Source organism: Macrosteles quadrilineatus, unplaced genomic scaffold (genome assembly GCF_028750875.1).
Source record: "Macrosteles quadrilineatus isolate MER2022 unplaced genomic scaffold, UCM_ALF_1.0 Scaffold_3__2_contigs__length_128488019, whole genome shotgun sequence".
Lineage (NCBI taxonomy): Eukaryota > Metazoa > Arthropoda > Insecta > Hemiptera > Cicadellidae > Macrosteles > Macrosteles quadrilineatus.
The window spans coordinates 110,451,934-110,466,909 of NW_026542596.1; the positions used below are offsets into that span (position 1 = coordinate 110,451,934).

The 14,976-nt window shown below is 35.9% G+C and overlaps 1 protein-coding gene across 7 annotated transcripts in view; it reads right to left on the reverse strand.

The window, feature by feature from the left end:
* Positions 1–1,783: 1,783 nt before the first annotated feature.
* The window catches only part of LOC128988688 (GATOR complex protein Iml1), a 54,941-nt gene continuing 41,748 nt past the window's right edge, over positions 1,784–14,976 (reverse strand). For all 7 annotated transcript variants that reach the window (XM_054410230.1, XM_054410229.1, XM_054410225.1 and 4 more), the window contains 8 exons: positions 10,951–11,050; positions 9,426–9,531; positions 8,965–9,114; positions 8,362–8,522; positions 5,771–5,969; positions 4,384–4,515; positions 4,052–4,221; positions 1,784–2,347 (listed from right to left, as the gene is read on the reverse strand). In XM_054410230.1, coding sequence (XP_054266205.1) covers positions 2,165–2,347; positions 4,052–4,221; positions 4,384–4,515; positions 5,771–5,969; positions 8,362–8,522; positions 8,965–9,114; positions 9,426–9,531; positions 10,951–11,050 — 1,201 coding nt within the window. In that variant the 3' untranslated portion in view covers positions 1,784–2,164. The remainder of the gene's footprint in view (positions 2,348–4,051; positions 4,222–4,383; positions 4,516–5,770; positions 5,970–8,361; positions 8,523–8,964; positions 9,115–9,425; positions 9,532–10,950; positions 11,051–14,976) is intronic.

Sequence of the window (14,976 nt, forward strand, 5' to 3'; positions counted from 1 at the left end):
CTGAATAGTTTTGTTAAAGTATAAAAGAATGGTACATTCTGTGAGTCAACTACTTATCCATACCAAATCCCAAACTACCGGTACCCATGAACTTTTGAGAAAACTACAATTCACACCTCTATAAACCATATGCTTAATATGCTTGCCATGACGTGAAACCTTGTGCAAAACCATCCATTATTTCATAAATTAAATTGCCCTTTATGGTCGTAATTCCTTTCTAAATATAGCTTTTTGCCATTTTGATAGTCTTTTTGTAATTTCTCTACCATAGAGATTATACCAAAGAGACTCTGGTCTTTTAGTATATTGTTTCAAATCAATGAATGGAATCACATCACAACCAGGCAAGAGAGTTTTTCTACACGTTCTCAAGGGCAGTCAGTGAACATGCTTAATTTTGGGAGTGATCATGCTGAAATTTTTCAAGGCAGTGAAACCTGATGAGGTCTTTAACTAAGTAAATTTTTATAGTGGAAAGGTTTTTATAGTTTAAACCAAGCCTTTTTAAAGCCACTGCTCAGGGTGACATTATGTCAAGTTCTAGGTAGTGTTATCAAATGTTTCTTTCCAACAGCTAAGTAAAGTAAAAATAGAACCTTCCTGCCCTAAAGCATTGATTGGACCTCACTCCTCACTCTCACTCATTCGTACCTACTAAAAGAGGGGGAGTTGAGGGAATTTAAGGTCGATGTAATTAAATCAAACATTCAATTACTAATTGAGAGCTTTGTGGAATTGTGACTCAACTAAAGGGGCACACAAGTTAATCTTTTAGATTTACCTTAAAAGTTTCGACTTGCCTTCAAAATGCGATGTTGACAAGTCTATGGTTCTTTATTTTTGCTGTCGATTGTCAAATTGAAGATCCAAACTTTCTTTCTTCATTTGATTTTAACATTTTCATTTATATGTATATTACATGTGTCCATAGATATATGAAGTTTAGCTTTCATATATATAAGTTGTGCTTTTGAAGAGCTTTAGCATGGTTTCAAAGAGTTTAAAAGTGCACAATAGCATTATTATGTAATTTGTTGGTGGGGGGGGGGGGGGGAAGACTGTACTCCCAACTAAACATAACATTCGCTATGGCTAGCTGAGGAAAAGCCAAAAATCCACACACTAAACCATGAATGCTAATCTTATTGGAAGGAACACAAACAACAAAGGACTGTAATGGAAAACAAAGAAATTTTATATAAAACTAGCTGACCCGGCGAACTTCGTATCGCCTAAGTTATAGGTTTCCCCTAAGACAGACCGATGGAAAGAAAGTACCGTTACGTTTAATTTTCAAGATGATCTCGTTCGCATCGCTCAATCACGTCCTGGTTGAAGTTTGTTCGCTACGCTCACTCACCTTTGGGTTGGAGCTCGTTCGCTACGCTCACTCACCTTTTGGTTGCAAATTAGCTGTTGTCATAAATGTAAAAGAAATAATAGTGCTGCACCCTGTTGGTAATCCTTGTAACTTTAATGCTATTGAACATCATAGAACAGAACCAACTTGTTTAATTGAAACAGCTGTTAAGATTCATTAATTCCATTTCTCATAAGGTTAACATGGGAAACTCCAGAGCCACTGGGGCGGAGCCCTTTTAAGAATTTCGAAACGGGAAATAGTTTACGTCCGATTCGCATACCTACAGAATTTACACACCAAATTTCATAACGATCGGTGAAGTCGTTCCGGAGGAGTTTGCAGACAAACACTGTGACACGAGAATTTTATATATTAGATATAACATTTAATTACAACAAACAAAAGTTGAAACAACCATTTAATAAAAACATTGCAATAGACCAACCAATTTGTAAATTACAAGGCAAAAATGTAATTTTGCAAAAATGTGGTTTGGATTCCACTATAAACTGTAGGTCCCGTAGTTGGCTGTATGGGCTATTAATTAACAGTCCTACCTAAGGAACATGTCACCTTAGTCAGTAACAAGACTACAAGATCATGCCACTCATCTCCATTCATACTTGGCTTAGATTACCTACCTTGGTAGGATCGCTATTTCAATCAAAAGTATTAAAAGTACAAAACATTATTTACAAGCGTAATGCATATGATTTTGCTAAGAGTATTTCAGTACTTAAACCTAAAGGTAACTTCACTATAACATTCATTTGGATCATGACATCAAAGTATGTAATTTTACGTTGGCATAACCCAGCACGTTTCCCAAAAATTTTTTAGTCTGTTGTTTGAGTTGGAGCAAAAGGCACGAAAGTCACTGAGCAACTTGTTCTGGAACGCTTCATCACTCTTAGCTGGAGTTGAACTGACAAACTTCCACCGACGACTCACCATGTGGTTCCAGGACCAAAGAAACCCAACCTGGAAAAACAAATTGCTACTTGGTCAATTCAAAAGGTATATTTTGTTTCGGAGAACAGAACTGAAGTTGGACAGTTTTGAAATGAAAACGATGAGGTTTTATCTATCAATTTACAGTAGAAATAGTGAAATCCTTAAAATTTGTTAATTTTTTTAATATTTGATAATTACAGAAGAGCACATACGTTGCTTAAAATTTCACACAAAATTCAAGGCACATTTTTATCTCTTATAGATAAAAACCACAAATAATAATTGAAAGAAATGTTCTATGAAAGTTTCATGTTTCACAACTCACTACATTATATGATCATCCAAGATAAAAACATAATTTGTAACTTTTTATTAAATTCCAAAAACACATCTTCCTGTTACCATGGACTTACAAGCCTTTGAATGACTTCACAGTGGCGGCTGGTGACTATTTAGGTGGGAGGTTCATAGGCCTTGTGGAAGGGAAAATGCCGACGTGAAGGGGTAGTATGGGTTGTAAAGATGAATTGTCTTACTCTTTGTATCAGTTTATTGATGTTGAATATTTTTGTTATTAAAAAAAGTTTCAACCTTTCTGAAACAATATTACACAATTTTGCTGTTTTAATAAATTGTATTAATTTGTATGTAGGCCTATTACAAATTATATCTCATAAAATTACAAAAATAAAATACCTTAACTCAAAATTATATAATATAGTTTCGGAGTTTGCCTACACTATTCTCTCTGATAAAAATAGTATTCTTCTAATGATACATTTTGAAACAATATTTGTTTTACATTTTTAATAAAACACAGCATTTTTGTAAACTATAAAATTGAAATATAACTGAACACCATAGTTTTTCTAAAAAAAAAACATTAACACTGCCGGTTACATTTGAGCATTTCATAGCCCTAACACTTTATTCAAAGCAGAACAACTACTGACACTGACTGAGGTAGTGTAGCGAGTGACACAGTGAACTAGTGAAGTGAAGTGACACATCAACAAGTGACTAATACGTGTCACGTGTTCATCTATCAGCCAATGAGAGCGCTCGGGGCTGCTTCTAAGGTCGACAGCTCAGCTTCGAGTGTTTGTGCTTTACTGCTGCATTCAGATTGCAGGCGTTACAGTTACGCCGACGTATCTTGTTTTGGCGTTTTTTGTTAAAACTTACTATAGTTTGGCCTCTTAGAAAATGACCTGCGCGCTGATGCTCAACCAATGCTGGAGGAGGTCGCTTTCTAAGCGGCCGAATTATAATTAATAGACCATGATATACTGAGTATACTATAAACAGGTGTTATCATTGTTGTTTGTGCTCATGTGCTCCTATGGACGAGCCGCCACTGTATGACATTAAGATTAAGTCTGGTTTTATCTCTGAGACACATGACCAACCACAAAAGTGGCTGCAGTAATAAAAAATAGCAGGTCTCAAACTAGCAAAGTCTGGTTTATCATCATATGCTACTGTAATCTAAAGCTATAAACTCAATAGGTTCAATTTACATTGTTTGCCAACAGCTATAACATAAAAAACTGCAAAATAAAAGACCTTAAAAAATAACGCTATTCGTTCCGTGTTTTTATAAATTGAGTTAAATGTTGTTTTTTCAAAGTAAGAATGTCAATATTATTTAAAAGTAACATGTCAATCGGTTTAATCATCAAAAGGTTTTCTAGAAACTGAATTGACTACTTTGAAAACATTGCAGTGTACCTTGGTATCCTCATGAGCAGTCCGTGTGATATACTCGTGGTGTGGGCTACTGGCCACATCGTTGTATGTCGGGTACCTCCTGACACTGCGCGGCGCCGAACTCGAGGCTGAACTGATACGAGAAGATGAACCCTCACAAGACATCGAGGGAATCATCAGGAACACATTACCTGCATAAAAATGTTTATAATATTTCTCAGAATTACAATAGCAGTGTCATCATGAAGCATTATAAGATAAAGAATGGCGTAAAGTGCCTTTTTTGAGATTAAAACAGATTACCAGCCCAACTCTGTAGCTTAGAAAGAACATTGATTAAAAGTCTCGATTACCAGTGAGATGGACATATTGATGATGATGATGTTGAGACCCACTGTCAGCAGAACAGGCGATGAAGCCAAACTTGACAGCAATAGCTTCCTGGAAAAGCACCAGCCTTTGGCCCCAAGTCTCTTCAGGGAATTCTAAAAACAACATACAGTTTATATTTTAGATAAGGTATATTTATAAGGGATGTCCTTATAATATATGTAATTTAGTAAAAATACTAATACAAAAAATCTGTAGAGGAAGATGAAAATGTTCAAAATAAAATAAGTATTAAGTAGGCTACCATTAAAAAAAAAAAAAAAAAAAAAAAAAAAAACCTGAAAATGTTATACTTATTCTATGTGTTACTTATTTTTCCTGCCAACCATTTCTGAATACATAAAGGTAAAGCAAGTATTAATGAACTAAACAGCTTTTTAAGTACCTTAAATATCAAACTCTCTGCATTTCTAACAATTTTTATTGTAAAAAAGTGTTAGAAACGTTCATACAATGTAAACATGTTTTTACACATTTGGAGACCATACAACTTGTACAGTTTAAAATAATTAAAAGGTAGTAAAATATTAAAAAAACAATATAAAAGTTGTAAAGTATAAAAAAAAAAACAACACTAAAGGTGGTTTCAAGAGTCCTTGGAGCCTATACGTTCTAACTCATAAAAAAATTTAAAAAATACAAAGAAAATTTTTAATCTCATAGTATACTAGATATTTAATATATATATTTCAGAGGCGCTTGCAGTACTCAAAGACAAAAATATCATCCTGCCAATAGGAGCAAACAATCAGAGACAAGGAAGAGTGGTTTTGGAAGAAGAAAGAAAACAACGGTCGGAAAGAATGAAGAAGTATTGGGCGGACAAGAAGAAGAGACAGAATTTAAAAAGAATCTAACCATTATATTGACTTAAGTGGTCCAATGCTGGCCATAAAATAATAATAAAAATAATAAATACTAGATATTTAAATTACAATCACTTTGGTATTTGAAAAAAAATATTTTGAAAAGGCAAATAACTCTTCAGCGGCTGTTTAAAAATAACGAAATTAATATTTCTCTTATGACGGGCAAATCCATCATGGCCGTTGGCTTCCATGAACTCCCTTGGAAATCAATTTAAAACAACAAAGACAATTTTTAATCTCATAGTATACAAGATATTTAAATTATAACCACTTTGGTGTTTGAAAAACTATTTTTGGATGATAATTAACTCTTCAGCAGCTGTTTGAAATCAGCCAAGATGGCCACCAGCCTCCAAGGACTCTTAAGACACACATTTTAGACTTTTGAACTGCATTTAATGTCTAAAATGATAATCATTATTCATAAATAATATTGACAACCAAATCTGTACACATTTGATGGCACAAACATTACACTGACCTTCAAACAAGTAGCTCTTGGTTCCCATCAGACTCTCAGTTTCCAGTGGTACAAAGACGGGTCCTCGCAGCGGGTCTCCCCTGGACGGGTCTCCCCTCACGACGTCCGACTTGATTGTGAATGGGAGAGCGAAAGGGTCAGGCGGGATGGGTATCATCAACAGCTGGTTGGCTTGGGCTTTTCTAGCCCAGCCTGAGATCTGGGAAACACAATCACAAAATGAAATATACGATAAACAAAATGAAATATATGATAAACAAAATATTGACAGCTCTGGTGGTACATAGTGGAGGTAACTGACAAAATTAATTGTTTGGGTAGCTGAGTGGTTATAGTGTTCGCCTTCAAACCTGAAGGTCGCTGGTTCGATTCCAAGCGAGACAGTTTCCAGACCCTGATGGTCATAGGGCTGTTGATATCTAAAAAGGTTGATGTCAGGTAGTGACAAGACCAGGGTTTACACTGTTACCTTTAAAAACATTAATACCCCCGCCGCAGCAAACCTACAGACTAAACGAATTTCCATTTGCCTGATTGGAATTACACTAAAATGTCTCCTTAAAAATATCACATTTATTCCCTATTTAAATAGAATCCGTTTAACACATACTTAGGTTTGCTGCAACTGGGAGGGTAAAAGTGTTTTTTTATGTAAAATGTTAATAGATAGTAAGAAATAAAAACATTTTCCAAATTTGGACAAAATATGTTAATAAACAAGCAAACTACAACAGTTTACTTATTCTCCATAAGAATAACATGGGAATTTTAAATTTACAATTTTTTGGAATTTTCTCCGTAACCATTAGGCGCATTACTTACTTACTTACTGCAGTGGCCATAGGTACCCCAAGTGGTACTTGGCCTCGCCTACACATTGCCTCCAGCCTTCTCTGTCCTGCGCCTGGTCTTCATTTCTACCCAGCTTCCTCAAGTCCCGTCGCACCTGGTCCTTCCATCTCAGTTTAGGCCTGCCTGGTGGCCTTCTGCCTTCTGGGTCGTTCCTTAATACACTGCTTAAGGTTGTGCCATGTTCTCTTCTGAGGACATGACCCGCCCACCTAATGCGTCTGCTTTTTACCTCAGCTGTTATATCTGGGTCTTTATATAGCTCTCTTATTTCGAAATTATGTCTAATTCTCCAGAATCCATCTTCTTTAGTTGGGCCATATATTTTCCTAAGAATTTTGTTTTCAAAAGTTACTAACCGTTTTTCTGATTTTTTGCTCATTACATCGCTTAAATATACTAAATTATTTTTTTTTAAGCTCTACAAACTAGTTTGGAAAGAAATTGCAAAATTTTATGTTTTATGGGTCAAAAATGGGAAAAACCTATTTTTAACCCATAAAAGCCCCCATAAACCCCCGTTCCCATGGTCTGATCATACTGGTTCGCGAAATCGTGCAAATAAACGTAGGTTTACATGTTTGTACCAAATTTCATCAAAATCGGATCATTTTTTTTGCTAGAGTTATCGCGCTAACAGACACACATATATATATACTAGCTGTAACCCGCGGGCTTTGCCCCGTTTAACTTCTTAATTTTCAAGATTATCTCGTTCGCATGGCTCAATCACGTCCTGGTTGAAGTTTGTTCGCTACACTCACTCACCTTTAGGTTGAAGCTCGTTCGCTACGCTCACTCACCTTTAGGTTGGAGCTCGTTCGCTGCGCTCACTTGCCTTCAGGTTAGCTCGTTTGCTACGCTAACTCGCCTCCAGGTTGAAGTTCGTTCGCTACGCTCACTCACCTTTTGGTTGCAAATTAGCTGTTGTCATAAATGTAAAAGAAATAATAGTGCTGCACCCTGTTGGTAATCCTTGTAACTTTAATGCTATTGAACATCATAGAACAGAACCAACTTGTTTAATTGAAACAGCTGTTAAGATTCAATAATTCAATTTCTCATAAGGTTAACATGGGAAACTCCAGAGCCACTGGGGCGGAGCCCGAAAGGAATTTTGAAATAAGAATATGCCTATATGTTAATCGGGACTGTGAGCTATCATCATGCCAAATTTCAGCCCAATCCGACCAGTATTTTTCGCGTTCACTTGTCACAAACATACATCCATACATCCATACATCCATACATCTAAACTTTCTCATTTATAATATTAGTAGGATGAATTTGAAAGAATGGGGTTTTTGGCCTCTAGGGACCTCAAAACAAAAAAAAATCGGTCCCGGGTCCAGGTCTTACCATGAGTACTACGGTAATAGCTTATTCCCTATATGGGAAATTCGCTAAAATGCTAATGGCATAGACAAAATAAAATAAAAAGTATCTGAAAGTGAAAGATCATGAAGCAAGCGTTATTATTTTGTAGACTGCCGCTGCCTGAAAATGCTACTACAAAAATAAAACATTAAATTAAGTCAGTTAAGAAGCTTTTTAATTTGTTTACTAAAATTTGTTTTGTTTTTGTTTTGGCATTGCAAGTTGAGTTCTTTATCTACTGTAAATATGAAACCTCTTTTGACATACGTGTCCTTGTTTTGGTACACTCAAGTGTACAGATTTTGTTTCAATGTTTTCCCCAATTTTTTATGGTAATTTTGGATGTCTACTGTTTGAAGACGTACCAGTTCACAGACCACCGTCCCTGATGCTGCCATCCACTGTATGACCAGCTCGTAGGCCCTGTCTGGCCTGTAGACCGACTGGTAACGGCAATGTCCCCACTCTACTCTGTCACTCTTGCCTTGCACATCCACCTCCAGGTGTGTGTGTTTGTACTGAGCACCTGTCAACCAATGTATAAACCTTTTAGGATCGATAAACAGACAATATTTTGAGCATCAAGACATGGTAAAAGATTTCACTCACAACTTACACTTGTGGGGTATAAGTTCCTTCCAAAGGTACCATTATCAACAGTATCTTTTGTTCAATAAATTACCTTTAGAAAGTAGAACTGTAAGTAAATAAGTAATGACCTTCTTAAGAAAATGCATTTTACTATGTTGAGGGTTTTTTTATTTTATCAAATTTCCCTATAAGGAAGTAGCTATTACCGTAGGTCTCATGGTAAGACCTGGGCCCCAGGACCGATTTACTTTTTTCATTTTGATGTCCCCAGAGGCCAAAAACACTATTCGTTCAAATTTGATATATTACAGAGCAGCAATTCCAGAAGAATCGTGCAAATTTGACTGTACAGACGTTTACGCCTAGTGTTACGTTACCTAAGACGCCTGGTTGTCCGTCGTGACAGTGCGAAGGCAGATCTTCCCTCAGAAACAGAGGCACTGATGACGGAGGTTGTGGTGGCTTCACCTCCACCTCCAGCCACTCATTCTCAAAACTCTGTAGATCCCGGAGAGGTTTGGGCTCATCTACAACCAGAGAATTATAAACGAAAACAAAAGTAACGTCTAGAAGATAAAGATTTCTTAAAATATCAACAAGCTAATCCTAACACTATCAGAGTCTTTCACATAGAACTGTATCACATCACTCACATGATGTTTTGGCCTCGTTGCAGATGGCCATCTTCAAGAACAGTAATAAATCACTAATACTGATTTGAAACGTTTAACGTTAGCATTTCATGAGAGTGATGTGACACAGTTCTATCCTGAAGACTTCTCATTAATGTTTATAAGTGTGACCATACAAATCGTACCTCTACTGTGTTAATATTTACCTTTATTTGGGTCGTAGTTAACAATATGGTAAAGATGAAAACCCACGATAAATGGTCGACTGAAATCTCCAGATGCGTGACAGATCAATTTTTCTTTGCGCAAGTCCTTAAACAAATATAGATTTGATTAATGAACTGACAAACAAATTCTACTAAAATTTGCGCTGTACCTTGTATTAAATCAAAGTCAAAACATTCTTTATTCATTGTTTTGTAGCGTTAGTACATTGAACATGGGTAATTTCTTAAAACTAATCCTTATAACTACCTAATACTATTTCTGTTAGTAAGTACAATAATGTTAAAAACACCATCATTTCTGTTGGCAAATATTCAACTTTCAGACTTCAGACTTCAAGGTTTTATAATTAATTACTAGGGATGGACGAGATTGAATTTTTAGTTCGAGACGAGACGAGACGAGATTTTTTATTTCTCATAAAATTTCGAGACGAGATCGAGACGGGATTTCCCTTCTCATACACAACGGGAAATGCACGTTCAAAATTTTTACCTGATTTTGTAACATTGTTAGATGACTGTTTAAATACAAAAATAATGATAATAGGCAAGAATATTTACAATCTTTTAACATTAGAATAACATTTTTTTTATTAATCACGCCTAACTTATTAAAAATGCCTACGATTAGGAAACATAGTGATATCAGTTAGGATAGAGTTCAACTTATCCTAAAATAAAATAAATCATAAAATAAAAGCAATATTAATTTTTATAAAATAGTTACTTGTTTTGACTTTTTATAGTAATAAAACATTCCTCACACTGCTTACACTTAACAAAACTTCTCAAATGTTATTAAAGTAATATTATTGAAATAATTAAAGTAATATTTACATTTATAGAATTAATTAAATAAGAACGCCTTCACAAAGGAAACGCAACTACAACACGCTCCTTCACAAAGGAAACGCAACTACAACACGCTCCTGTATTGCGGGTATTGCATTGACTTTCTGCAGGCGTTTTTAATTTTTTTTTTTTTTTTTTTTTTTTTTTCTCGTCTCGATAAAAATCTCAGCCAAAAAGAAATCTTGTCTCGTGTAACGAGATTTAAAATTTCCCGAAAATTTCCCAAAATTTCGAGACTTGACCATCCCTATTAATTACCCAGTGAAGTTTACTCGTGATACTCCTAAAGTAACGGGAGCAAAAGGATGTCGTATTATCAAAAAATATATCGGATTACAAAAATAACACCCAAGTACTGGTGGTAACCAATAACCTTCGAAAGGTAAACTTCATAAACTTAACTTTAACATTAACTTAATTTTGTTTTCTTTGACTATAGATGCAAATTATGGATTTACATTTTTCAAACTTAAGTATTGTTTATAATTTTCTTCAAAAACAATGTTTTTTTATGCAAAACATCCTGACTTGTTGGCCTAGCACTTATTTTGGTCTTGTACAAGTATTGTACTATGATTTATGAATTCGTAACAATGTTAAACATAAATGGTATTGTAAAACATCCAACTCGTCTGTAACTCATTAAACCTACCTCTAGAAGAGTGACAGCTTGCTGATAAGTGGTGACATTCTCCACGTGGACCTTGACCCAAGCTACAGCGTCTGCACTGACAAACACGTGACCCGGCAAACTGGAAGCATAAAATGTCAGCAGTAAGGATTGTGGTACTGTCAGCAATAAAGCGGGAAGCAAGATGGTCTAGTGGTAGAGCTCGGGGCTTCAGAGCCTGAGGATCTGGGTTCAAATCCTGCCAATGACAATGTGATAATGCTGCAACCCTCAAGGACTATCCTGAAGTAATGTGAAAATCAGTTCTGGGCTAGAACCTACCGTCTTTGACTATTAATACAACAACTATACAATCTGTTGGATATAGTATACAAACATTTCACTTAAATAATCTATGGTTTATATTATATTTTGTCTTTTTCCAGCTGCTATGAAAATGAACTTTAATAATTTTGAGACATATGATTTTTGAATGAATTGTTATGTTGTGAATACAGAAATAATTGTTTGGTAGCATTTTACTATGATTGAGTAACTTTTCTTTTGTGAATAATTAAATTATTTTCTGCTCATTATCGAGTCTATTTCTCTTTCCATTTTTGACTTTTAACATTTGGCGACCGTGACAGGACTGTATGAGTTCTTAACCAGATAGTCACTATTGAGAGAATGGAAAGAAATAGGAAACTAAGAAAAACCTTCAGAACAGCATTTACCAGAATTTATAATGGGATAAATGAGGAGCTATGCAAAGATGAGCAAGACCTACACAATATACAGGGTAAATTGGGCTCTCTGGAAGGTAAGATAGAAGAACTTAAAACTTTGGACAGGGAAATTTTAGATTTCTTGCTAGATTCTGAAGCAGATGAAGAAGAGTTAAATGAAGAAGTTAGGCTAGCAGATGAATATGTAGAGAAGTTTAATCGAATTAGTTTAGCTGTACAGAGTAGATTGATTAGGTCTAGGGCCACTTCACCTAATTCCAATGGGTCTGTAAAGAGTAAATCTACTGCTGTTAGGACTAAGCTGAGGCTACCTACTATTGAATTCACAAAGTTTAGCGGGGATTTGAAGGATTGGCTACCTTTTTGGGCACAATTAAAAAGAATAGATGATGACGAGAATATTGACGATATTGATAAATATCATTATCTTATGCAGGCTACTTTAGCTAATTCTAGGGCTCGTCAGCTGGTTGAAAGCTATCCTGCTACCTCTGAGAACTATTCCAAAGCTTTGCAAAGTCTTAAAAGTCGTTTTGGTAGAGATGACCTTCTCATAGAAGTGTATATTAGAGAGCTTTTGAAGTTAGTGCTGAGTAATTTAAACGGTAAGGTAGAAGTTTCTTTCATTTACGATAAACTGGAAACCCAGCTAAGAGCATTGGAGACATTAGGAGTAACAACTGACAAATGTTCTGCTATGTTATATCCTCTTATAGAGTCTTGTTTGCCCGAGGAACTGTTGAGAGCTTGGCAGCGTCACTACGGCTATGAAGTTGATGCTGAACTTAAGGATAGACTTGATGGTTTGATGAAGTTTCTGCAAAAGGAGGTTGCTAACGAGGAAAGGATTACCTTAGCCGCATCTGGTTTTGAAAATAGTAAGCGACCTAACCTACAGCCTAAAGTAAGTAAATCTACTGTATTTCGACCTAAGCCTAGTTACGCCAGACATACTGAAATGATGCCGACAGCTGCTGGTTTAGTTAATCCAACGATGTCTGATAATTTAAATACTAAAGACGCTAAATGTATGTTTTGTGGTTCTAACCACTTAGCTGAAAACTGTAAAGACAGTAAACTGACAGTAGATGAGAAGGTGAAAATCGTTGGAAAAAATGGTTGTTGCTTTACTTGCTTGAAGTATGGTCATAGGAGTTCGCAATGTAAAGTTAGAGTAAAATGTCCTAACTGTGGAAGGAGGCACACTGCTGTTATGTGTAGGGCATCTGCTGCAGAAGGAAGTTCATTGAGTGAACAACCAGGCAAAGAAAGTTCTCTAGCAAACAATGTTCACACAGAAGTGTTTTTACAAACCTTTTTAGTAAAAATTAGAAACCAAAATCGAGAGCGAACAGCACGTGCTTTAATAGATACGGGATCACAACGATCTTATATTTTGAAAAATACAGCAAAGGAATTTGGCTACGACATAGTCAGAAAGGAGAAGCTAGCTCATGCTTTATTTGGTGGCACTAGTACTGAAACAATTGAACATGCGTGTTATAAGGTTAGACTAAGTGACTTAAATAACAGTTATGCCTGCAATTTTGACGTTCTTGATCAAGATGTAATTTGTAACGATGTTACAGCAGTTAAGCATGGTCCTTGGTCCATTGAGCTTGGAACACTGGGAATTAATGTAAAAGATGGAGACGGGCCTATTGAAGTTCTGATAGGTGCAGACGTTGCTGGGAAACTTTACACTGAGAAACGATATCTGCTTTCCAACGGGTTAGTTGCGATGCACACTTTGTTGGGCTGGACTTTAATGGGAAGAACTACAGTTGAAGGGAATGACAGGTCCAGTTCTATGGCAGTAACTTCTTTACTTTCCCCTGTTGATAATAAATCCATTTCAGATTTGTGGAGTTTGGATGTTTTAGGAATCAAGGATCCAGTGGAGGTAAAGAGTGAATTTTCAGTTAAAAGTAGAACAATGGAACATTTTGTAGAATCTGTTTCAGTGGAAAATGATGGCAGATATCAGGTCAAATTGCCATGGGTTGATGATCAGCCGCCGTTACCCACTAATTTAAAAGTAGCACAGAAGAGACTCAGTAATCTTACAAATAAACTTATTTCTAGTGGATATCTTAGTTCATATCAACAGGTGTTGTCTGACTGGGAGGAATTAGGTATCATAGAGAAGGTTAACGATGCCGATTTGGAAATTGGTCACTACCTACCGCATCGACATGTGATAAAAGAAAACAGTCTTACCACGAAATTGAGACCTGTATTTGATGCATCTGCTAAAGAAAAGAATCAGCCCTCGTTGAACGATTGTCTAGAAAAAGGTGACAACCTAATTGAATTGATTCCGTCCATATTAAATCGTTTTAGACTACACAGATATGGAGTTGTTGCTGACATCGAGAAGGCTTTTCTACAGATTGGTGTACATATGGATGATAGAGATTTTCTTCGTTTTTTGTGGATTAATGAAGAGGGTCAATTGGTTGTTTACAGACACGCTAGAGTGGTCTTTGGAGTTACTTGTAGTCCATTTATGCTAAGTGCAGTAATCAAACTTCATTTAGAAAAAACATTAGACTTGATAGATTCTGGATTGTTAAACTACTCAAGAAAAGTAGTAGAGACACTGTCGAGAAGTTTCTATGTAGATAACTGTATGGCAAGTTTTGATGACTTTTCAGAATTGAATCAATTTGTAGATCAAGCGACTTCTGTAATGAAAGATGCTAGATTCTGTCTTCGGAGTTGGGAGTACACAGAAATTCAGAGTTTTAAAAATGATTCTACTTTGACACCTATTTTAGGTTTAAATTGGAACAAAAATACTGACATGATTGAGTTGAATTTTGAAAACTTTGAGTTTAAAGAGCCTGAAATAGTCACAAAGAGATCTATTTTGTCTTTTGCTCACAAGTTGTTTGACCCCATAGGTATAACTTGTCCTGCTACACTCTTGCCTAAGATACTGCTGCAGAAAACTTGGGAAAGTAAAATTGGATGGGATGACAAGGTTTCAGAAGAGATAAAACTTTTGTTTTTAGATTGGGCAAAGCAACTTGAGATTTTTTCAAATTTGAAAATTCCAAGATATTTTGGAAATGAAATCGGAGGGAATATTTCTTGGACAGTTCACTGTTTTTGTGATGCAAGTCAGGACGCTTATGCGGCCGCGGTTTTCCTGAGGGGTGAATCTAATGGACTTGTCACAGTTCAATTGGTTCAAGCGAAGAGTAGAGTTACACCTGTCAAGAAGATGACTATTCCTCGACTGGAGTTATTGGCGGCTACCATTGGAGCTCGTCTAACTGACAACGTCTTAAAGAGTTTGGGATTTGAAAATGTC